Source organism: Myotis myotis, unplaced genomic scaffold (assembly GCF_014108235.1).
Source record: "Myotis myotis isolate mMyoMyo1 unplaced genomic scaffold, mMyoMyo1.p scaffold_m19_p_1, whole genome shotgun sequence".
Lineage (NCBI taxonomy): Eukaryota > Metazoa > Chordata > Mammalia > Chiroptera > Vespertilionidae > Myotis > Myotis myotis.
The window spans coordinates 168023433-168049812 of record NW_023416313.1 but is presented as its reverse complement, the minus strand read 5'-3'; the positions used below and the strand labels follow the sequence as shown (position 1 = coordinate 168049812).

Below are 26380 nucleotides of genomic sequence, written 5' to 3'. Positions count from 1 at the left end.
TCCCTACTTTCCTGATGCTATTGACCTATTAATGTCAATATAGTTGTCTCTTCCGTTATCAGTGTGCTTTTCTAAACAGGTGATGCTAATTTAGCTGGTAAATCTGCCTTGTCATAGTCACTAGCTCCCAGTATTTAACTTTAACTTCACTGATCAAATATCTGCTGCTTTCTGTCCTAGCACTAGTTCTTCTAGACCAGTAAAACTTTACGGACATCTGCAATAACTCAGGTCCCCCTCCTCCAAATCATAATTTCTCTTTTTTTAATTTCTTTTTAATATTTTTATTGATTTCAGAGAAGGAAGAGGGAGAGAGAGATAGAAACATCAATTATGAGAGAGAATCATCGATCGGCTGCCTCCCGCATACCCCACAATGGGGATTGATTGAGCCTACAACCCTGGCATGTGCCCCGACCTGGAATGGAACCGTGACCTACTGGTTCATAGGTCAATGTTCAATCACTGAGCCATGCCGGCCAGGCCCAAGTCATAATTTCTAAGAGATCTCTTAAATGCCATGGAAGTTTTCACAGGACTTAGCCTTCAGGCTGGCAAGAATCTCATCAAGCAGTTATGTTTCTTCTCTCCAAACTGGCACAAGGTATTTTCACTGGAACCTTTTTTACTGATTTATATCTGTAAACCACATCAGATCACTTTATTTCTGAGAAAGCCACAGTATTACTAAAATCAATCCCTGGACATTATTTGGTTTCAGATTACTTATTTTGAGGGGGTAGGTCATTCACTCAATAAACCAATTGCCTATTACTGAGTGCCTATTATGTACCAGACAAAAGGGACATAAAAATATACAGATGGTTCCACCATAAAAAGCTCAGTCTCTCATTATGCACACAAACAAATAACTTTCATTCAATCATTAACCCTGGTCCATTTGGCTGCAAGCCACTCTGCCCTTCAAGAGCCCTTTTCCTTTCAATTACTACTGTGGGCATTTAAACTCCTCGGTGCCCCAAAGATGAAGCTTCACATCTTATGTTTTCCTGCCCTACATTTTAGCCAATAGGAGGCATAAATCAGTGAGATTTAAAAGCCACTTCTGATCTAGCTTTGTGTTTTACAATATGCATACAACAAGATGGCCAAAAGATCCAGAGTCTTATCTGACTTACTGTGGTTCATCCATCTGGAGGCAGCTGTAAGGAGAGGGCATTAAAGAAAGAGAACTCTGGGATCTCTGGCCAGGCTAGACTGAAAGCTGGGGGTCTGGACAGGCACCTGAGGATCATCCACACTCTAACCTGTCGGAAGCCCGCAAAGTTCTCTCGGAACATAACATAAAAACAGCAATATCTTTATTTTTAATAACCCATCAGGCCAGATTCTTATGGGCCTTAATGAGTAACTTACTCTTTTCATCCCATTCCAGTTGTTTCTACTCTTTTTTAGCTAATGTTTATCAAATTACTGAATAGTACTACTTATTATTCAGCTATTTAAATAAAAAATACACAGACCAAAGAACCGTATAGATCACTTTGTATTTATTAGATGTTTCACTGAATTATTTCAAATTACAGAATTCAACTCCAAAACAAGGTAATCAATGGTTACTAAGTTGTTATTCTGTTGCATTTTTCCCTCCTAAAATTTTAACACAGCAAAACACCTTGAAGACATATGAATAGGTTCAGTGCACTTTAGTGGCTCACAATCATGAGATAAAGACCACATTTATCCATAAAAATTAAGACAAATAGCTCGATATTTTAAAATATTATTAACATGAAATAAAATAAAGGAAAAAAACAAAATACTGCATTTTTACCACAACTATTTGGTAGATGATAGAATATTGTTTCAAACAATGCTCCTCTGAAGAGCATAGGCTGTGGTTGGCACGCTTGGCACTTAAGCACTTGGTACCTGCTCAGCTCCCATCTGCAGTTTTTTAGAAGGATCCTTACTCAGACCCACGTTCCCTGAGCCTGCTCTGCCTGCCTCCACAGGGACTATTCTGCTGGGAGCTTGATCCTTCAACCTGCTCTTAAGACTTTGCTACCTTCCCTTCATTCCCTCCAGATTCACACTTGCTGCCACCTGCATTCTCAGCAAAGATGCCTGGCACAAAATTCACACAGGTGAGTAACCCCACCCCCTAGCTTTTATTCCAAATGATGCCCCTTCACTTGACTAAATGATGACTATAAGGTGAGGAGATGATCTACCAACATCAATCATTCTCCCTACTTTGTAGTCACATCTATAATACAAAAAACGATAGTGATGTCTGATTTAGAACTTAAAACACTGAAATACTTTAGACAGAAAATATAGTGCTCTGAAGTTCTTTAAAATCTACTCTTTCCTACTATTGTTTTTAAAACCATAAAAATATAAAAATTGTAAACATTCTACTAAACATTTCAGTAGAAATCCTGTAACCCTACTTTTTATTTAGTGGGTTCAGAAAGAACAAAATAACACCACTCTCCCTTTGGAAGACCCAAAATCATGTTCCCAGCCCTCACCTACCACTGCACGTCTCTCACCACTGGACAATCTATAGGCCAAGCATGTCTCTCATGACAACTGCTGCTGCACCCTTGTAACAACGCAGCAGCTCATTGTAATCTCTCCCAGATCAGCTGTCCTCGGGTTTGCTGGGCACCTTACATTCACTGCTCTACACTCAACCCAGCCTGAGTGACCATGCAAACACATGGAAGTAAGGGCGCAAAAAATCGGGGCATCTCCTGTGCCACAAACTGCATCCCTCTGCAAAGTGAGAGGGCACTTCCTGTCTCTTTGTCAGAGTAACAGCAGAATCAGGTGGGGGTGCTGCCGACAGAGGCAGAAATAAAGAGGAAGCTGATGCTGCAGCCGCCAGCGCCCACCACACCTCCACAGACAGCATGTCCCCTTCACCGCGACACTGCTAGGAGCTTGAGGATGAATCTCACCTTCTATTTAAAAGGAGAAACCTACACAGGAAACTCCAGTCACTTCTCATTGCTCTTATATAAAGATTTTGCTGTTTCTAAAAGCATGAAAGTAACAAGGTATGACATATTTTTTAAATGAATAACTTAAAACTTAATTTTAAAAAATACTGTTTTGTTTTTAGGAAGGAATATGCTAGACACAAATAACTAATGAAATATATCAGCTCTGGGGAATCCCCTTAGCGTCTTTCAGATCAGCTATGATTAGTGAGATAGCCTATAACCAGAATTCCATACCTGGTCGACACACAGTACCAAGTAACCAGAGCATTAGCTTCAATAACTTAAAACTATATTACCTGAATAGTCTCCATGGTGAAGTGTCAGAAAAAGAGAAATAATAAATATCTCCACAGCACCATAAGGTTTTATAAAATATAATTTCTGTTTTTAACCTTAATGTACAATCTCAAGATTATGGTCCATATTAGACTGATAACAGTTCTGACAGAGGCCACAAAGGCACAACTATAACATGAAAATGATGTCTTTTACTGAAGACCTGTATGGTATACTTAGTCACTGTTGCGGTGGCATCCACTGCATACTAGTGGATTTAAAGACCAGGAAAATGGTTTTACTATGTATACTCTAATCACAAATTTCAACTTGCTAAAAGAACCAAAGTGGTAACTAAGAGATTTGCCATAACTAAGAAGTCCTTTTATATGTTTGCTTTAGTACTGTGTGCGCTTGTGGGTTTTGTTTCTCTATGATAATATTTTGTAAATGGCTCTGAGTTTTTAACATAAAAATACAGTGATTCATTTTTAATATTAAAAATAAACACAAATGGAAAACAAACTTTCTAGCCAAATTATCTGCAATTACGTATAGCAAGTTATCTATAATAACTGTATCACAGATTGGATCCCCAATACCCAGCATGCTCATGGATCTTTTGAACTAAGTGTGTGCTGTGCCAACTTAGTTCAACACCGATCTAAGCAAAACATAATTGAAAATAATGACGTGCCTACCAAAAAGCACACACTGCATTCCAAAGCCAAATGTGAATTAGGTCTGGGGTTATCAATTCCATGTCTTCCCCACATTAATGCAGAACTCAAACTTGACTTTACTACAAATCGGCTAACACTAGAGTAAATTTGCTATAAAATTACTTATAACAAAATAAATATTTTCAGTCCCTCTACACTAAGTTATATATAAAGCATTAGCAGTTTATAACATTAGCTCAGGTCACTCTTTAGGACCCAAACATACTGTACAATCCTGAGTAAAAGATTAAGGATACAGTTTCCTGGGGATCTTTCTTGATCAGGAATCATAAAGGAAACACATAATACCACAATTTGCAATTATCCCCATTTTCATTAGAAGTACCATGAATTATTTACTTTGGTAAATAAGTTTATATATGTAAACCATTTGTTTTGATGGAGTAAAATATAAGAGCTTCTGCTAGGATCCCTCCATCACCTTTTGACACTGATACAATAAATAGTCAGGAAGAGTAGAGCAGGAGGATCTAAACCATAGGGCTAATACGTCACCATGAACTCGGAAATGCAGCAAACAGGGGATGGATGGGAGCAGCTGACAGGCCAACAGCCCTTCACTGCCTACAAACAACAAAAATTAAAAATTCTTTAATACAAAGGAACTTCAGTAGACAGTTCTACAAAGAAGACACACAATGGCCAATAAGCACATGAAAAGATAATCAACATCACTGCTCATTAAGGAAATGCTTATCAACCCCATAATGAAATACCACTTACCACTTCACACCCATGAGGATGGCAATTATCACAATAAATAAATACAAGGGTTAGTGAGGACATGGAGAAATTTGAACCCTTGTACATTGCTGATGGGAATGTAAATGGTGCCGTTGCTGTGAAAAACGATATGATAGCCTGGTGTGGTTCAGTGGTTGAGCGTTGACCCATGAACCAGGAGGTTACTGGTCCAATTCCCAGTCAAGGCACATGCCCGGTTGCAGGCGTAATCCCCATAAGGGCTGTGCAGGAAGGAGCCAATCGATATTTCTCTCTCATCGATGTTTCTCTCTATCTCTCTCCCTTCCTCTCTCTCTAAAATCAATACAAAAACATTTTAAAAAATAATGATACTACTTTTCCAAAAATTACATATAGAATTACCATATGATCCAGCAATTCTACTTCTGGGACTTGAACTCTGGTATCTGTACACCTCTATTCAGAGCAGCATTATTCATAGTAGCCAAAAAGTGGAAGCAACTCAAGTGTCCATCGACAGATGAATGGGTAAACAAAATGTGGCCTATTCATACAATGGAACAGAATTCATTAGGAAAGCTTGACACATGCCACAATACAGATGAACCTTGAAGATATTATGTTATGTGAAATAAGCCAAACACAAAAGGGCAAATATTGTATGATCCCACTTCTATGAGGTACCTAATGTCAAATTCATAGAGAGAGAAAACAGGATGGTAGGTGTCAGGGACTGGAGAGGGAGATGATGAGAGCTATTGTTTAATGGGTAGAGTTTTAGTTAGGGGAGAAGGAAAAGCTCAGGAGATGATGGTGGCAATAGTTACACAACACCACGAATATACTTAAAGCTACTAACCTGTACATTTAAGAAAAGTTAAAGTAGCAAATTTTGTTATGTATATTTTACCACAAAAATTCTTTAATAAAATCTGAAGAACACACTCCTCTAAAAGATACTAACAACAGGAAATACGGCTCTAAGATATCTGACCCTTGTGAGAGCTGATCTGTGCTCTGGCTGTGAGAAGCCCTCATAAACACAGGAGGGCCTTTTCGTAACTACGAACCTATAATGTCAACAACATGGAGTCTCAGTTTCCGTCGCAGTGTCTTCAGGGCAGAAGGCAGAGCAGCTTGAGATTCTGACATTTTTACATTTTGCTTCACATCATTTGCAAAGGATAACCAGAGTTTGCCAAAGGCTTCAGTTGAAATTTTTAATGGTCTGAAAATAATGTTTAAAATTAGATTGATGTCCAAAAGAATTAAATAATTCTAAACAAAAAACATACATTTTAAATGATTCCCGGGAATAAAACAATTACTGTAAATCTGGGTCCCACAAAAAATTAAGTTTTTAAACTAAATATGATTAGAATGCTAACCATTTTTTCACCCTCCAACCTGAAGCAAGAAATGTTATTAAAGTGCAAATGTTTTTTCAATAAATCACCTAGTTCTTTTCCTTAGTATTAGCGATTTCAGTAAAATGTTTCCAAGTAATTTCATGAATCATTCAAATATAACAAAACTTTTCTTTCAGCCCTAACTGGTTTGGCTCAGTGGATAGAGCGTCAGCCTGCGGACTGAAAGGTCCCAGGTTCGATTCCGGTCAAGGACATGTACCTTGGTTGAGGGCACATCCCAGTAGGGGGTGTGCAGGAGGCAGCTGATCGATGTTTCTCTCTCATCGATATTTCTAACTCTCTATCCCTCTCTCTTCCTCTCTGCAAAAAAATCAATAAAATATATTTTTTAAAAAAAACAAAAGTTTTCTTTCATATACATTCTGGATTAGGGGATAAGGAGACACTCTATCAAAGTCATATACAGGAGCATGAATATAAAGACCAAGCACCTTAAGTAAATTAGACCAACAGAAAAGATTTTAGCAAATGCACATATTTTAAAAATGATTCATGAGACTAAAGATCAAATAGCTAACACTGTGGTATACTGAGGTGGAATTATAGAGAACTTTTATGTTCTACTTATATTTTTCTACAGCATTTAAATTTTTATAATATGTATATATCAATTTTATAATTAGGAAAATATTTTAATAATATGTATATATCAATTTTATAATTAGGAAAATATTTTTAAAGACAGAGGATTTTATTAATATACACAGAGGAATTGTTATATATATTGTGCTTCTTCGGGTTATGAATGCACACCATGGGAGATACCTCACAGTCAAAGAATGTAAGTTCTTATATAGCAACATAAGTATAAATACTCTGACAGATTAATAGACATGTTCATACTGAAAGACTTTAGAGAGTAGGCAAAAACTGAAGTACTGTAACACAACCAGAGTGTGGAGAGTTTAAAAGTTTTACAGACAATCCCCGGTATTCTGCATTCTTGGTTCAAGCAGCCTTCATTTAAAAAAATGTTTGAATACAGCCCTGGCTTGTTTTGCTCAATGATTAGAGCATCAGCCCGTGGACTGAAGGGTCCCAGGTTCAATTCCTGGTCAAGGCATTGTACCTCAGTTGCAGGTCCATCCCTGCCGGTCGGGGCATGTGCGGGAGGCAACCAATCAATATGTCTCTCTCACCTTGTCTCTTTCTCTCCTCTCTCTCTCTCTCTCTCTCTCTCTCTCTCTCCCTCCCTCCCTCCCTCCCTCCCCCCCTCCCCATCCCTTCCCTCCTCTCTAAAAGTCAATGGAAAAAATATCCTCAGGTGAGAATTAAAAAATGAATTTAAAAAAATGTTTGAATACAGTACAAAAATATATTCGTAACACTAAATGAGAGACGAGTTAGGCAGTTTTCAATTATTTTGGTAACACTGAACAGTGCCTAGCATAATGCTAAATACTAATATAATCCTATATAATAAAAGGCTAATATGCAAATCAACCAAACGGAGGAACAACCGGTTGCTATGACACACACTGACCATCAGGGGACAGACACTCAATGCAGGAGCTGACCCCTGGTGGTCAGTGCGCTCCCACAGGGGGAGCACCGCTCAGCCAAAAGCCGGGCTCATGGCTGGCGAGCACAGCGGCAGTGGTGGGAGCCTCTCCCCCCTCTGTGGCAGTGCTAAGGACGTCCGACTGACGGCTTAGACCTGTTCCTAACGGGGAGCGGGCCTAAGCCATCAGTTGGACATCTCTGAGGGCTCCTGGACTACGAGACAGCGCAGGCCGGGCTGAGGGGAACCCCTCTAAGTGCACGAATTTTGTGCACCGGGCCTCCAGTGTCTAATAAAAGTATAACTTTGCTGAGTAATTTTCTTGCAGATCTCTAAAGTTTAATAAACAGAATTAATCAAACAAAATACAAATGAGAAATTTGAAAAGCTTTAAGAAAAGCCATGTGGAATCTTTAAAGTTATTTCAGTTTAAACATTACTTTAATATCAGTTTCTCTCAGAAGTTTTCCAGGATCACCAACCAACCCCAACCTAAATCAGGTCCCATATTATAATTGGTCACTGTACCATTTATTTTCTCTACAATTCACAATTACATATGCGTTGATATGATTGTTCAATGTCTCCTCCCTAGGCTGGACAGTAGGGGCTGTGTCTGAATTGTTATACTCTCTAGCACCTAGCATAGTACTTCTGTCCAGAGAGGAGGCCCAATGAACATATGCTGAATGACTGAATAACCTGAGTTAACATTCCAGAAAATACTTACCTAATAAAATCTAACAGTGATAAGTTCACTGAAAATTCTAGCTGAACAGCATGAGTGTTCATCATTTGGTAATTTATAAAACCAGAAAGATTCCCTTCTGTAAAAGGTTTTTCCATCTGCACACTATATTGAAAGTTTTTTGTGTTCTCTGCTTCTATTATAGGCAAGCAGCATCCGGGTTGCTCAGTGATCTGTAGATAAAAGTAATACAAGTATTGAAGAAGGGATTGATAGAGACTATCATATGAATACCAAATTTCTATTTAATTTAAGTAAAGCACATTACTGTGAGATGTTAATAACTACATTATGAAGATGACTAACAACTTCACTTGAGAAAAATTCACTAACACAGATAATCAAGAATAGTACACATATAAAAAAAAGTAACAAATGTCATTACAATGAAAGCCTCTGTATAATTTGAGAACAAAAAAGTATGTATTAAACTCTAGTCTTGTGGCTCTCGATCCTGGCTAGCACCAGATCTTTAAAGCTAGGAGAGGTAAAAGATATATACAGGTGCCTTCCCTTTCCATTTTCCACCCTTACTCAACTACTGGTGCTAGAATTCAGGCAACTGAATTGGGTTTTGTTTTGTTTTAAGTTCCATAGGTGATTCTTATGCAAATCTAGAACTTCTGCCCTGGTCAGGCCAAGGTACTATCCCATTCAACACAATCTAGCTCATAGAAGAAATTAGGTCAGTTTTGTGGAATACTGATCTACTGGTCAAATCTCATTATAACTCCACCAAGGATAGCCACATAATAACACAAATAGCATTATTTCCAGAAATCACAATGGAGGTCTCTTGGAGCCAGGCAAGAAATGACTGAAGCCTGAGCACTCTATGATGCAAAGGCACTATTAATATCTTCACTTAAAATGCCAGGAAACTATGGCACAAAGCAGGTATATAACTTGATAATGGAACACAGCTAAAAAGCAGCAGAAGCAAGATTCAAAGGCAAGCAGTCTGAGTCAAGCGTCTATATTTGTAACTACTGTGCTCTATCAAAACTCATTTTATATAGGGTGGAGCAAAAGTAGGTTTACAGTTGTTCACATGGAAAATAATGCAATAATTAATAAATAATACAAGAATAAACTCTGTTTCACGTATTCACAATTGTAAACCTATTTTTGTCACCCCTGTATTTGTGGCCTTCTCCAATACAACCTTTATTATGTTTCCTTGAATCTTTTGAATAATTCACCCCTACACAAATTAAATAATCTGTCATATCTTGTACTTTCTTTTTTTTTTGCTAAAGAGGAAGGAAGAATGTGAAAAAAAATGCACAAACCATCAGAAGAGCCAACAGCAGAAATGCTAAGCACTGTACATTTAAGGCAAGAAATAACAAACGATTGTCATACCTTGAAATTTTCTGCAGGAGCAATTTCTAAGTTAACACCTTCCAATTCTGAACCACTCTTATTAGAAACTAACCACACCATGAGTAAACAATCATCTTTCCAAATTCTGTAAGAAGACAATGACATGGCTTCAGTGCCGCAGACCTCCGTAAGATCTGAGTGCATGTGGTCAGTAGTTTCTTCCAACAAAGAAGCTAGGGAGCTCTCACTGGCAAGTGAGGCTGAGGTGGACCGGGGAGGGTGAAACACTTCCATGTCATCAGCAAACAAGGAAGGTGCGGGTCGCCTGCACTCTGAGAGTTTCTCCACCAAGGGCGGTTCTGCGAGTGACTCGGAACCCAGAAGTTCTGCACTTAGAGCAAATTTCTCTAATTCTTTGTCTCTTCCATCCCGCAAATTATCCAAGTAATAATCTTCTTCATAAGTCACATTTGTAGGAGAACTAAAGGAAGAACGGGTCATATTATGAGCACTGGTTTTTTCTCCACTTATGGCTTCTTTGACTTTTGATTTCCTTCTGAACTTGTGAGAGATGGTATCTGCTTTTCCTAGCTGTGAAAATGAAACATAATAATATAAAAAGAAAGCATTCTTCTAATCATGAGTTTTAAACATTTTTCTATAATTTCAAATGAGCAATTTAATAGCTTGCTGAAGTTCTATCTATAAAGCACAGAATAAAAAAGAATCAGAGATAAATAAAATGTTAAGCCCTGAAATTCTGACAGCTATATAACATTGAACTACTAGCTAAATCCTATTTCTCATTTAATAACACATAAAATCAGCCTGGCCATGGGTGGGTGTTTGAGTGTCAACCATGAACCAGGAAATTATGGTTTCATTCCCAGTCAGGGCACATGCCAGGATGCGGGCTCAATCCCAGCAGAGAGTGTGCAGGGAGCAGCTGATCAATGATTCTCTGTCATCATTGATGTTTCTCTCTCTCCTTCTCCCCTCCTCTCTGAAATCAATAAAAATATATTTTAAAAATAAAAGTAAATAACACATAAAAGAAAGAAATGTTAAAAAGTCCAATGTAAATAATTCTAAAAACTTGCTAGATTTCAGAATACTAGAGTACAGAATTGCGTAAATTAAAAAGAGTGAAAAACCCAGCTATTTTTTTGTTCTTGAGTTTTCTTATAGAGTTCTCCTCAAATACAGGGATGGCTCAAACCCTGACTCAGTAATATACAATAATCATGATTTCATGGCCTATGAGTCAATAAACAGGGAAGAAAAACTGGTTTTACCTCAAGAATCAACTGGCAATGGCTGACTGGAACACATAGCAGGAAAGAATTCTATAAGTGACTAGTGATGTTTGCTATGGATTCTAGAGATGGGAACAGTAAATTTGCCATCCTTGAGCTAACCCTCCTGAGGAATGGCTTGCAAATCTATGTAAGAAGAGTGACTCAAGTGTCCCCTTGCCTCTCAAAGTCCTATCTAAAATCAGTAGAACAGACTGGCACTCACTACTCTAAGTCCATGCCTACACCTTCCTGGGGGCTGTATCACCACATGGCTAACCTTCACATGACTCTAGTTTACCAGAATTCTAGGTCCCTGTCCATACTCTCTCATTCTTTCAAGTCCCAACACCTCTTCCAACTCTCAAAAGTAAGGCATGAGTCTGTCTCCTCCCATTCAATTCAGAAGTCATCACACAAAAACTAACAGTTTTAAGACAAAAACAAGTGGGGGTGGGTGGGTGAAGGATTTCCATTCCAGTAGCCATAGAACTTGAATTAGACAGACAGTAGTCCCCCTTATCTGTGATTTTGCTTTCCATGGTTTCAGTTACCTACAGTCAACATCAGTCCAAAAATATTAAATGGAAATTTTCAGAAATAAATAATACATAAGTTTCAAATTGCACGTCATTCATAGTAGTGTGATAAAATCTCTCACTGTCCTGCTATGTACATCCCAGGACGTGAATCATTCCTTTGTCTAGCATATCCAGGCTGTATATGATAGCTACCCCATTAGTCACTTAGCCCCCTGGGTTATCAGATCAACTGTCTCAGTATTGCAGTGCTTGTAATTCATGTGCCCATATTTTACTTTAATAATTGCCCCCAAAATATAATAGTGAAGCTGGCAATTTAGATACACCAAAGAGAAGCAATACAATGCTTCCTTTAAACGAAAAGGTGAAAGTTCTTGATTTAATAAGAAACAACAACAAAAATCATATGCTGAGGTTGCTAGAAACAAATCTTCTGTTTGTGAAACTGTGGGGAAGAAAAAAGAAATTTGTACTCGACTGTGGTAGCAACTCAAACAGTAAAGTTACAGCTAGTCAGTGAAAAGTACTTAGTTAAGATAGAAAACACATTAAATTTGTGGCTGAGAGACATGAACAGGAAACATGTTTTAAATGATGGTAATGTGTTGCTCCAGAAAGTACTAAGCCTACACAAAGACTTCAGCAAAGGATCCCCTGAAACGAGTGACAACAAGCCATTTACTGCAAGCAATACTGTTAGGCTAAATTTGTTTTTTCTTAGGAGGGAATGAATATCAAGTCTAACAGAAATGGGATCTGTAAAAGACAGAGATACAGTAAAGAATATAGCCTGGAGTCTGGCCTAGTGTTGACAGGGATGGAGAGAAAATTCCACTAAGGGAGAAGGAGGATGAAAGAACTGGGATCATGTAAAACTGAAGAAAATGTAGCTCTAATCACAATTTTGCACTAGGTATGTTCATCAGGCCACCAAATGGAAAATGACATGGAATTTTCAGACACTCAAAAATAGTACCTTGCCCAGCAGGTGTGGCTCAGTGGTTGAGCATCGACCTATGAACCAGGAGATCATAGTTTGATTCCCATTCAGGGTACATGCCCAGGTTTCATGATCAATTCTCAGTATGGGATATGCAAGAGGCAGCCAGTCAATTATTCTCTCTCATCAGTGATGTTTTTATCTCTCTCTCTCTCCCTCTCCCTTCCTCCCTGAAATCAATAAAAATAAATATATTTTTAAAAATAGCACCTGCCCTTCTTTTACTATGAGAATAATACATTAGGATAAAAACTTTTGAAAATCACTATAATCGTAATGCCTGAATGTAGTTTCCATTTTTGTATAATTCACTCAATCTCAAAACACTTTTATCTTCTTAACAGTTATAGGCAAGATGTAAACAGAATTTTATATTATTTTTAATATACCCTAAGTATTTTTTATTTTACAATGCAGTACTTATCATTTTTAATGGCTGAGTAGTATTCTGAGCTGATGTAATTTATGTACCCTTTCTCCTGTTAGACACCTAAATTGACTCCTATTTTTCACTATTAAAAACATCATTTTGAGAAGTACTTTTTTCACAGACAAATCAATATTGTTGAACTATTATTGTTGACAGTATTTCCATCAAACCCCTCCCACTGAGAACTGTTCTCCACCCACTAGGGTGAGAATACTCTTAGTTACAGTTATAACTTTATTTGGGCCCTGCCCCTTGCCTAGCTGACTAGACAGACTAGAGAGAACTCCTTACTCAAGCTGAGCCAATTAGATTTTCTCTTTCAGGAATACAAAGGTGTGTCATTGGTGGCTCTGGAGCTGGGAAAGCGATTTCCCACTAGATAGATAGATAGATAGATAGATAGATAGATAGATAGATAGATATAGATAATGGCCTAGAGCTTTCATAGAGCAAGGTTTTTTATATGAAACAGGGGACACAGACTCTCAGAGGAATATAACTGGCTACTTACCAAATTGACTGTACTTTCTGATCCTAGCCCAACAAATAATGATGATGCCAGCAGCTGCTTTTCTTTCTCCTCTTTAGACTGGGTAAGGGCTTGAGATGGGTCCTTTTTTGTTATCGTTTGGTCGACATTCTCTATTATGCTCTCTTGAGAAACAGGCGGAGCTTCCGTTTCATCACCAGTTTTGCTTTCCTTCTTGGGAAGATAGCCCTCTTTCCCCCACAATTTCTGTATACCTTCCAGCTTCAAGCTACTTGTCCTAAGGAGATTGATAATGAAATCAAGTCAATTTAAGTAACTGCTAAGCAATTACTTTCTTGAGGCATTTTTTAAAATCTGTCGTTGCCACGGCCTTTTAAAAACAGCTTTTTATTTTATTTTGTATGCCCAAAGCAAAATCTAGATCTCTAGATTTTATTTTAGTTACAGCCAACCCCCCCCCCCCCACCATCCTTCAGACAAAGGATTTAAGGCAACAGAACTCTAGACATAGTTTAAAATTTAGATCATTTAATTTTCATTTAATTGCTTACATAAGGTGTCCACAAATAGAACTACTGTAAATCAGTTCCTTAACCCCAATGACTTTGCAAAATATCTTCAATTCTGATGAGTTAAAGATGAGAAATGACTCTTAAGTTTTTTAGCTATAATCACTCAATGAAAGAATTAGCTCTACATAAATTCATCAAATAAAATCCTGTTGTAAAAAAAATAATCATTCAAATCCACTCCAATGTATAAACTTACCTTTAATCCAAAAGGTTTTCTTGATATGAACACTAGCTACATTTTCAACCATTACAATATACCTTTATAAAAATGAAGCGAGGTTTGATTTATAAAAGAAAAAAGATTTTTAAAAAAAACATGAAGATTAGGAGGTTTTTATACCTGAGTTGAAGAAGAATTAAAGTAGTGATTAGAATTTGGACTCACCTACTGCTGTCCCAAAAATGACAGCTATGAATCTGCAGTGTCTAATATAACCATAAGTACAGGCTGAAACAGCCAAAGATTGCCTCTATTATGTTCATATAAGAACTGTGTGTCCTTGGCACTTGGCTCGTTTAAGTAGCCCTGCTGTGGTCCAAAATAGCATTTTGGAAATTTTCACTACAAGATAGGCAGATCATAAAAGAAAGACTCAGAAATGTTTGTACTGATTATGATTCCCTTCTAATTAGTTAGAATCGTGATCACTTTGATTTTCTGTATAATGCCAGAAACAAAAATAGGTAGTTATACTTCATACTGAGTGAAGAACTAATAGCTATTAAGTACTAATTGGCTGAAAGAAAATCTGAATGTTAATAAAGAATGACCTACAGGGAATCAGTCCATTCCTCCTCAATAAATTTTGCTGCTAAATGGTCCTTTACAAGTATCTCCATTTCTCTCTTTCTTTCAGGTACCAAAGAATTTTCTAAAAAGTTATTAAGCCCAGACCAGGTGGCTCAGTGGTTGAATGCCCACCTATGAACCAGGAGGTCACAGTTTGATTCCCAGTCAGAGCACATGCCTAAGTTAAGGGCTCAATTCCTGAGGGGGTGTACAGGAGGCAGCCGATTGATGATTCTCTCTCATCATTGATGTCTTTCTCTCTCTCTCCCTCTCCCTTTCTCTCTGAAATCAATAAAAATATTTTTTTTAAGATAAAAATAGCCTGGCCAGCATGGCTCAGTGGTTGAGCATCCACCTAGGAACCAAAAGGTCATGGTTTGATTCTTGGTCAGGGCACATGCCCAGGCTGGGCTGCAGGCTTAATCCCCAATGGGGGGCCTGCAAAAGGCAGCCTATCAATGATTCTCTCTCATCATTGATGTTTCTATCTCTCTCTCCCTCTTTTTTCCTCTCTGAAATCAATAAAAATATATTTAAGAAAATAAAATAAAATAAAAAGTTATTTAAAAAATAAAAACTGTTATCTATCAACCTCTTACAAGAAAACTGGTTGTCCTTGCATGAGCAGATCCAAAAGTGCTCATGGTAGCCACTAAAATGACCCCCAGTATCTTTAGGGTGCTCACCAACAGCAATTCAAAGGGATCCATAATGTTCACAGCAGGATTATATAGAGCTTCTATAACCCAGCTTTCCAAGACATATCCTTTAATGATTTTTTTTAAAAGCAAGTCCCCAAGTTTTACTAATAAATGATTCAAATACTAGTTTTTTTAAAAAGGCAGGTGTTTTGGACACCAGGATGCTCCATACAGATCTCCCTTCAATGCAGAGCTGTACTGTCCCTGCTGTTGGCAGTGCCACCCCCCCCACTGCCTTAGGCAGAAGGCCACCTCACCGAAGATAACGCTGCTTCCGGAGCAACCCACACGCAGCAACTGATGAACTTAAGCACAGAGCCCTGTCCACCCATTTTGTCCACCTGAGGATACTCTGAAGGGCCATTCTAGCTCCAGAGCTCCCCATGGGGTCAGTAAAATCTGTCATTGCACTGCATGGCATCTGAACTACTTCCTCTGCCCAAACCTGTTTCTTTCCCCTTCCTTCCATAGGCAGACAAGTAAATAAGAGAGCAGCATAAAGCCTTCATATACAAAATATGATATAAAACATACTGTAAAAAAATGTTTTTAAACATGAGTCATCTTGGTCTGGATTTGGATAATAATAAAAACCTAATACAAATGGTATACCTTGTATTATTTTGACTCAGACCATTCAAACGCAGAAGTAAATTCTGGCCAAGCAACCTTCAAAAGATTGAGGACATATTTTACACTCAGCTCTAGGAATTGCCATTTGAGGTATGGTACTGCCTATAATAGGACTTAGGGTAAGAAATTCTCAATTGGGCTGGCAACTGCTTTGCTATCACCTTGCTAGAGACTACAAAGAGTGACAGTCTCCTCCCTAAAGCTGATTCACCTGGCCAACTACCACAGAGGTTTCTAATCTGAAATAATGAGTGAGCTGTGGTCCTCTTTGGAAAAGAATTTTCAATGCACCCTTGTGTTCCATTTTATGGTAATACAGCATATGTGTAATTCCTTAGCTGCTTTGCCAAATGCCCTGTCTCTGAGAGTAGTACATGTTTGCACATAGAATTTACAAGGCCCTGTTTAATACTTAGTTCAATACTAAAAAGCAGATGCTGTCAATTGTTGTGCAGGTAAAGGGACTATGTCTCCTCCCTGGGTTTGGAGCGTTGTCTCTCCTTCCCTTGCCCCTCAGTTCCCTATTTGAGGCACTTAATTGCTATCACCTCCACTAACACATGCCTACAAACCATACCTGCTTTCCATGCTTGGAATGCCAAAAATTAAATGTCTGAGAAAGAAATGGGTGTCCACAGAGCAGGAAAAAAGGCTAAGGAAGAGAATTTGAATTTATGCCACTTCATTCAGCATATCATTCTACATTCCTCATGATCTATGTGTTTTTGATCTGAGAAATACTTCTTACAACCATCTCCCTGGAAGACTGACAAATGTAAAGATGAACATAAAATAAGGTGAATGACTCCTTAATGAACATATGAAAACTCAAAATTCAAATGTCATCTTTGAAAGTTGTCACCTTTGAGATTTTATCACATTTATTCCAACAATGCTGCCATTACTCAAAACACTTGAACTCTTTTAGAAGAAGCTCCTACACAAACAAGAAGGCCATTTTCATTTACTTCATATCACAACAGAATAGTGACCAAAGTCATCCAGATTAATCAGAAATTTTATTTGATAAACTCAGCTTTTGGATAACGATAATGATGACAGCTACCATTTATTAATCACTATGTACTCAGCTATATGAGGCACTTTGCATAATTATCTCATTTAATTTAATCATCTTTCTGAGAGTAATTTATTTATATTTCCAAAATCAAAACCTACTTAACAAGGTTACCTTTTGGCTGCACATAAGACATTTAGACATCTGTATCACCAATTTTCAAGGAAAGGGACTCTAAAAGCATTTTGAGTAAAGCACACAACTTCCTCAGGTGAAGTCAATCACCTTATTTTATGTTCATCTCTATATCTGTCAATCTTCCAATGAGATGGTTATGAAAAGTCGATTATGAGAAATGTAGAATTATATGCTCAATATTCACCTGGGTATGTAAGTTGTGATATACTTCTTTAAATATATTATACACACACATATATACACACACATATACATACAATATGTAGTAATAATACACACATCATTACTATGTGTAAAGGTCGTATACATCCTATGCTATCTTGGAAATAAGCAATCTCTCTCTCTCTCTCTGTCTCTCTCTCTCTCTCTCTTTTATTTTTATTTTTATTTTTTTGTTGATCCTCATCCAATGATATTTTTCCATTGATTTTTAAAGAGAGTGGAAGAGCCCTAGCTGATTTGGCTCAGTAGATAGAGCGTCAGCCTGCGGACTGAAGGGTCCCAGGTTCTATTCTGGTCAAGAGCACATGCTGGGGATGTGGGCTCGATCCCCAGTAGGGGGCGTGCAGGAGGTAGCCAATCAATAATTCTCTCTCATCATTGATGTTTCTTTTTTAAAAAAATATTTTTTTATTGATTTCAGAGAGGAAGGGAGAGGGAGAGATAGAAACATCAATGATGAGAGAGAATCACTGATTGGCTGCCTCCTACACCCCCACCCCTCCCCACACTGGGGATCGAGCCCACAACCTGGGCATGTGCCTTTGACAGGAATCAAACTTGGGACTCTTTAGTCCGCAGGCTGAGGCTCTATCCACTGAGCCAAACCAGCTAGGGCATCATTGATGTTTCTATCTCTCTTTCCCTCTCCCTTTCTCTCTGAAATCAATAAAAATATAGTTTTTAAAAAGAGAGAGAGAATGGAAGACAGGGAGAGAGACAGAGAGAGAAACATCGATGTGAGAGAGACACATCGATTGGTTGCCTCCTGCATGCACCCCAACCAGGGCCAGGGATTGAGCCTGCAACCGAGGTGTGTGCCCTTGGCCAGAATCGCACCTGGGACTCATCAGTCCATGGGCTGGCTGATGCTACATCCACTGAGCCAAACCAGCTAGGGCGCAAACTCTCTTAAAGTGTAAAGGCATACTGTATCGTATCAATACTTTTTGGAGAGCAATTAATAGAAACAACAGCCCAAGCAGAATTTATCTTTCAGGAACCCCTCTACATTTAAAGACATTTAAATATTCCCATGTTCTCAATTTTAATAAGAAAGGAACTTACTCTTTCAGCCCTATTTCTGCACTGTTTCCAGATATATCTGAACCCAGAGAAATGCCAGCAGGAGACTGTCGTCCAGTAAAGCCAGATGAAGAAAAGGAGAGTCCATATGGTTCAAAATTGAGAACTAGAAATTTAAAACAATAAGAATGGTTTATATTTAAAACAAAGCCAAAATTATTTTTAAAAAGGCAAAAATTATCAAAGTTACCATCATTACTAAAATAAAATAACTGAAGACTAGAATCCAGTGACAATTTTTAAACTGGAAGGGAACTTGGAAATGATCTAACCAAAAATTTATAACAATAACAAAGCAGCTATGATTTATTTAATACTACTACAGTCTTCATACCATTAGCTGATCAAAGACAGTACTTCATTTTTATCATTTTACCTCCCTTAGAACCTAAAAAAAAAATTCAATTAGGAAAGAGAGCTAATAAACCAGATCTATTGAAAAGTTGCTGCTCTCAAGCAAAAACGTTTAAGCAGCTATGAACGAAGAGATGGCTGCATTTTGCTTAACAAAATGGCACATTCCTGTACTGAACAGACCGACATAGCCCTCGATGTGAAACCTCCCCTCCTGATGAGGAACAGGCTTACTCAGGTTCGGATTCCATTGAGCCTGTACACCCAAATGAACTCAGCCAGAGCCTTGAAAATTCATGTTATTGTGGTAGAGCAGATGCCAATATACATTCTCTTCTTTCTCAGTAACAGAACCCTTGATTCTTAGCTAGGTACATGGCCACCCAGAAAAGAGATGGCATTTCCAGACTCCTTTGACATCTTTCTTCCCTCCCTTCCTCTCCTATATTCATGAAGCCAACATCAATCCTAGGCTGGATACTTATATTTCTTTAATGGGAAAGAGCAATAACCTTCTGCTTTGTATAAGGTCCCACTATGTATATTTGTTTTCCTAACTGCCTCATATATCTTTTTTCTTCTTAAATCATAAAAAGTACCTAAGAATATATTAATGTGGATATACTCATTTTACAAATGAAGAAATTGTGGCAAAGAAGTTGCCACGAACTTACCCAAGATTACAAAGAAAGGAAATGATACAGGCAGATAAGAAAGAAAGAAAAAAGAAATGAGACATTCTGGTTCCAGAGTTTCACTCTCAACTACTATATTACATTGCCTCTTCCAAAGACACATAGCCCTCAATGTGAAATCTCCCTTACTGACGAAGAGTATGTGACCCAAAAAGTACCAATTAAATGTTTGTTTGTTAGCTAAATGAATGATATAGAAGAGGAAGCAATGTGCAGTAGAAAAAAGTAATGTGCAAATTGATAACCAGGAAAAATGAGTTCTTGATGTAGGTCAGGTGTTAACTAAGTATATGAACTAGACCTTTATTCCTTTATAAAGTGAAGAGTTCAGACTAGGTCAGCAGTTTCCAAATGCTGATTTGATAATCAGAATCAAGCTGACTTCACCGATCACCCATAGACCTTTGTGTACATACAGCGAAGCTTTCAGAGATTTAAATATAGAAGGTATAGGGACAGGGCTATGTCCTGTCTTATAACTGATTTCTCTCCCCATGATGTAACAGATAGCCTAAGCTCATGAAATTTGGATTTTACTTTAGAAAACTTTTGAAAAATAGATTTTGGAAGAAAAGGGAAGAGCCTAATTTGAGAGCTTAACCCCATTTATAATGATGTTCTATGGGGGAACAGTACTTGGCAAAGGAATTCATTCGTTTGGGGAATTCCAGGATTATCTATTATATTTACATCAGCCACTTACCTTATTTTAAGAATAGAGACAGGCAATGGCAGGAACTAGGCTCTTCATCCTATCTCCCCTTCCCTACCTGACCCCTGAACTGTAGTAATAGCAGGCTGATGGCCCAGGCACACTGGAAATAAGGAATATGGCAAACGGACCACATCTCCCACTCTGGAACTCCAGATTTTCACTCCTTGCCCTGGATGTCATAAGGCTTCTATATGCACTACAGTCACAGGTCGAGCAATTATAACTCAAAATTTATTTACCGCCCCCTCCCCCCCCCACACACACACACATATTCTATCAATACAGGGTATCACTGTGCTAAACAATATGTCACAAACTTTAAAAGAACAAATACTTCTACAAAAAGATAACATCATGCTTATTATTATTGTTTGTGCTTTTTGGTCTCATTTTAGGATCAACCATTTAGTTGTACTCATATGCCTAGCACAGAGCCTAGAAAATATTAAGTACTCAACAAAACCATTAAATTATTTAAGCCATTAAGTAATTTCCTCTTTACTAAAATCATGACAGAAATCTTTCCCTGACAGCTACATTTCTTAAATTCTTTCCTGCCTTCGCTGTTCCTAACGTCACTGATCACATATTTTGTTGGAGGAAGTGTTCTAACACACTTAAGATATACAAGACTGCACAGAATGAAAATGAAACTCACTAGTCCATAGAACCAGTTTCTTCCTAAAATTGTTTCACAGGTATGCTCATACTACTATCTGTCAGCCCTCTATCACAGTGACCAACATGATAATTCCACCTGCCAAGCAGGTCTTTTGAAATTCCTGGATGGCTGTCATATCTTAGGCACTGCTGTATAGGAAACCTATGACTTTAGGAAAACCTCTAGGCTAACTGTTTTTTCCTGGGTTTCCAACGACCTAGTCAGGGTAAACAAGTCACAACAGATTTAAAGAGGAAAAATAAAAGTAAATACCCTCAATTATTTACTTACACACATAAAAAAAGATGCCCCACCCTGGCCGGTGTGGCTCAATGGTAGAGTGACAGGTTCAACTCCTTGTCAAGGGCATTACCTGGTTGCAGGTTCGTTCCTCAGCCCCAGTACTGGCACATGCAAGAGGCAACCCATGGATGTGTCTCTCTCACATTGATATTTCTCTCCCTCTTCCCCCTCCTTCCACTCTCTCTAAAAATCAATCCTTACCCATGGATATTTTTTCCATTAGGAAAAAAAAAAAAGAGATCCCTATAACCTAGCCTATAAACTCATAAAAATTACCTTTTTCCTGGGAAAGCTTTTCCTCCTGCCGTTGGTGGTGAGGTTTGTACGGTGCTGCCCCCTGACTGAGTTCTTCAGCCACATGACTATCCAGAAAAGATAAGGAAGCATCTACCTATATCAAATTGAAGCAAAAATCAGGAATTAAAAAATCTGCCCTAAAACAGTAGATTGTATGTTCACATAGGTACTTTCAGCCCATATATCCTAAAAACATTTTTTAGGTGAAAAGCAGAGATTCAATTCCAAAAATACTACCTAACTCTGTAGCTTTCTGAAACATCTATAATCAAATCACTTAGCTAAGTCATTTGCAATTATTACTGAGTTTCACTGCAACAAGGAATACATTTTTGAGCATCCAATATATTAGGGCATCATGTTAGCTCCTATGATAGAGACAAAAGAAGACACAGTACCTGCCCTCATGAGACTTGTAACCTACCAGAGGAGAAGACACATCATATACTAAAGCTATAATCTGTATTAGTTTCCAGCTGTTGAGGGATAAAAGGGGAGAGAATAAGTTCCTTATCTCTTTCAGCTTCTAGAGGGCTGCCAGCATCCCTTGGCTGTGGCCACATCCCTCTGATCTGTTTCTATAGCTACTCTGCCTTCTCTACACTGAACTCTTGCCTCACTTTTCTAAGGACCCTTGTGATTATCTCATGGACAATCGAGGATAATGCCATCACAAAATTCTTATCTTAATCACATCTACAAAGTCCCTTTTACCATCTAAGGTACATACACACAGGTTCCAGAGATTGAGATGTGAACCTCTTGGGGAGCTATTATTTGGCCTCCCACAGTGCCTTTTATTTAACTACCCAATTCCTTTCTACCTGAAAATGCTTTTTCAAAAATCTATGGAAAATTACTTAACTAATTTCAACAGGAATAGAGAAGTACTAGAGAATGATTAAATGGGGGGGGGGGGGGACAAGAGATGGAGAATGAGTAAGGGAAAAAGGAGAAGAGAAAAAGTAAGAAGAGAAAGAAAAATGAGATATACACAAGAGGATAGTAGTGATAACCTCAGAAACCAGAATAGCTTCTCCTGATTTAGCCAAACATATGCAAACAACTCAGATAATTTAGAACAGCAAGTAATTCTCAAACATTTAAGTGGCTTGTCACACTCTGAATCTGGAAAGGTTTAGTTTCACTAAGATTCTTGGAGAAAAGAGGAAGTGTGGTTATTTCCTAATTTAATTTTATATGCAGCATATTTATTGATCATCTCAACGAACGTCTCTGAAATGTCTGCCAAATGTTAAAGCAAGGCCTTTGCCTTTGAGGACCTATTGAGAGAACGAAGGAACAAAGCTTCAAAATTAATACAAGTCATGAAAATCTGATTCAGAATTAGTGGGAATACCACCCATCCTCTCTATCAACTATATGACATCTAACATAAAAATTTGAGCAAATCTGGTTTCCTTTTGGAAGTTTTCTGATTTACACCAATCTGAGGGACAGACTGAGTGCATTGGGTTAAAAGGGGTGGTAGCTAAAAGGAGGTGGGAGAAAGAAAGGTTGGTGATCAGATTCCAAAGTGGTAAAGAATTTAGACAGTAGATGGACAAAATAAAATGGAGAACTATCTTTTACATTCTCAAAGAAAAGAGCGGAATAATAAAACGACGTATTAGAGTTCAAAGGAGATAAAAATTCTTGAATTATTATATATTCAAAGAGATTGTCAGAGCACAAATCCTTCATTGCAGTTCTCCAGAAGAGACACTCTTCAATTCCTGACTTAGGAGCACTACTGCACAGAAGCTCTCAAATTCTCTTCTACTAACGAGAGAAAAATTCCAACCTACAGAAACTATATTTTGATACATTTCTGACATAAAAATTATTGTTTAAAGATTATGCAATTTTTAAAAAGGTAGAACACAGATGTCTTACCACCATGTCTTCACAACTCTTATTAACTGGAAGCAAACTCTTCATAAGTTCTGCATTCTCATGCAAATGCTTTAGTTCAAATGCATGCTGTCTCAGACAAGTATCCAAAGATACCGTAAATTCCTGGATTAATCTCTCAACAATGTTAGAAGAGTGTGCCTGAGGTGTCAATTTGGTCACGGCAGCAATTAGCCAGGCTTTTGTTTCTGAAGAAATGGAGTCATTCATAAGTAACTTGTAGAGCTTGGTTATAACTTCTTCTGGCGTTTCCTTATCTAAGAGATAGGAATACTCCCCTAATACCTATGAGTAAAACAAGGAGATGTTTATATACAAATATCAAGTTATACAGCAAACTATACTTGGAAATCTAAACAAAGTGCCTATTGCTGAAGTGAATCTAATCTAGATTAAACATATTCTCGTGGTAAAAAAATATATTAAAGATCAAATTGTACATATTAGTTCAAAATTATATCAAGAATTGGAACTTAATACAAAAATGTTTTCTACATCTTAATCATTAACAATATACAAAACAGACACCTTGACCAGTTAGCCTTCTTCTGAACTTCCAGGTTTGGCTGTTGGTTTTTACCAGCATTTTCACATTCTGTTATTACTTTCCAGTAAAGTATTTAAATGAGTGGTTTCACATGCTAGCATGCATAAGAGTCACCGGAAGTGTTTCATTAAAATGTAGATTTCTAGGCTTTAACCACAGATATATTAAAAGAGATTGTCAAAGAGTACAAATCCCTTCACTGCAGTGCTCCAGAAGAGACACTCTTCAATTCCTGGTTAGGATCACTACTGAACCAAAGCTCTCAAATTCTCTCAGACTAATGTGAGAAAAATTCCAACCTACAGAAACTATAGCATGCCTGCGGTGATAATCTGCACTGCACGTTTTGAACAAGCATCAGCTGATTCTGATGAAGATGACCCACAGAACTTTGAAGAACACTGATTTATGTTACATATCATTTTTCTTACATCTAACTTATCCAGGAGATATATAATCCTACTCGTCTAAAAATCACTAATAAAATGAGAACTCATGGACTGTGAGACCTTTCCTAAATAGTATTTATTAAGTATTTTCATGTCTTTGGTGTAACATTAGCACTAGCAAGAAAAAAAAGGGAGGTGAGGTGACAGTCAAGGAAGGATGTATCGCTTAGTAACAAGAAGAGGAGGAAAAAGAAATACGACTCATTGTCCTAGCAGGTTTGGCTCAGTGGATAGAGCATCAGCCTGTGGACTGAAAGGTCCTGGGTGCCATTCCTGTCAAGAGCACATGCCTGGGTTGCAGGATCGATCCCCAGTAGGGAGAGTGTAGGAGGCAGCCAATCAATGGTTCTCTCTCATCATTGATGTTTCTACCTCTCCCTCCCTCTCTCTTACTCTCTGAAATCAAAAATATTTTTTAACAAAGAAATACGACTCATTAAGTTCAATCCTTAAATAATAAGATAATTTTTGAGTGCTTTAATAAAAGTAGTTACCTCTCTAGAAGAGCAGGTAGCCTAAATCCCAGTTCAAAAATTGGTGAATTTATATTTCTAGGAAGATGGAATAGAAGCATTTTCCCCCTATTCTTCCCATGAAATACACCTAAAAACCCTTGATGTTATAAATAAAACACAGTAAAAAGACTGTAAAAGGTGAAAAAAGGCGAATCGCTAAGGACCTTGGGACCTAAGGAATAATACAGTGAGTTATCTGTTGCCTCATACACCCCAGACTGGATACTAGAGAACTAACAACCTGGAAACACCAATGGGCTCAAACAAAAAAGTCCCAGGAAAAGCCAGCCCTCTAGCCAAGTAGCCAAGAAGACAAAAAGCTTGGACTCCAGCTAAGCACCACAGAGAAAAAAACGGCAGCCCTACACGTACCAACAGAGGCAGAGTGAAGGGCCAAGACTTGAACCCCTGCCAGGCTGTAAGAGGCACAACTCCCCCACAAGGATGGTGACCGAGAAGGCCGAGCGGGGGGGTCAGGACTTTCATCCCACCGAGCTGCAGAGTCCCACTCTTTGGCAGTGTCCACGAAGGCCCCACAGGAAGCCTACATCACCTCCACCCAGGTAGAAAGAGGTGCCTGCCCTTCCCCTCTCTGCTGGGGATGCGAAGCCTGTGGAGCAGGGGTCCTCAAACTATGGCCCGCGGGCCACATGCAAATACAAATATTGTATTTGTCCCTGTTTTGTTTTTTTACTTCAAAATAAGATATGTGCCGTGTGCACAGGAATTTGTTCATAGTTTTTTTTAAACTATCGTCCGGCCCTCCAACGGTCTGAGGGACAGTGAACTGGCCCCTGTTTAAAAAGTTTGAGGACCCCTGCGTGTGGGGAGTCAGCACTTTCCCCACTGCTCAGCAATAACAAGGCCACCCCTTCACAGCGTCAGCAGAGGCCACTTGTTTAACCTTAACACCCCTGTCGCCACACCATCTCCAAAGGAATGCAGCCATCATTTATGGAACACACCACCCAACGGCAGCAGAATGCCCATTCTTTTCAGGCACCCAGAGAACAGAGCACCACCCAGACAACGGCACAGGCCGTAAAACAAACCTCAACAAGTGTAAAAGGAACTGAAATCACACAGTATTTTCTCTGACAATAGAATCAAACTAGAAATCAGTAACAGAAAAGATAACAGGAAATTTTCCAAACACTTAAAAATAAACAACTCTCTTCTACACAATCTTTCCAGAAAATAGAAAAGAACACCCTCACTCATTTTATGAAGCCAGCATTACCTTGATACCAAA

General features: G+C 38.2%; 1 protein-coding gene across 5 annotated transcripts in view; it reads right to left on the bottom strand.

Annotated features, from left to right (window-relative positions):
• Nucleotides 1-1494: 1494 nt before the first annotated feature.
• The window catches only part of AP4E1 (adaptor related protein complex 4 subunit epsilon 1), a 73547-nt gene continuing 48661 nt past the window's right edge, over nt 1495-26380 (bottom strand). For all 5 annotated transcript variants that reach the window (XM_036301400.1, XM_036301391.1, XM_036301408.1 and 2 more), the window contains 8 exons: nt 23600-23902; nt 21683-21797; nt 18661-18784; nt 13483-13738; nt 9744-10295; nt 8361-8551; nt 5770-5927; nt 1495-4558 (listed from right to left, as the gene is read on the bottom strand). In XM_036301400.1, the coding sequence (XP_036157293.1) occupies nt 4398-4558; nt 5770-5927; nt 8361-8551; nt 9744-10295; nt 13483-13738; nt 18661-18784; nt 21683-21797; nt 23600-23902 (1860 nt within the window). In that variant the 3' untranslated portion in view covers nt 1495-4397. The remainder of the gene's footprint in view (nt 4559-5769; nt 5928-8360; nt 8552-9743; nt 10296-13482; nt 13739-18660; nt 18785-21682; nt 21798-23599; nt 23903-26380) is intronic.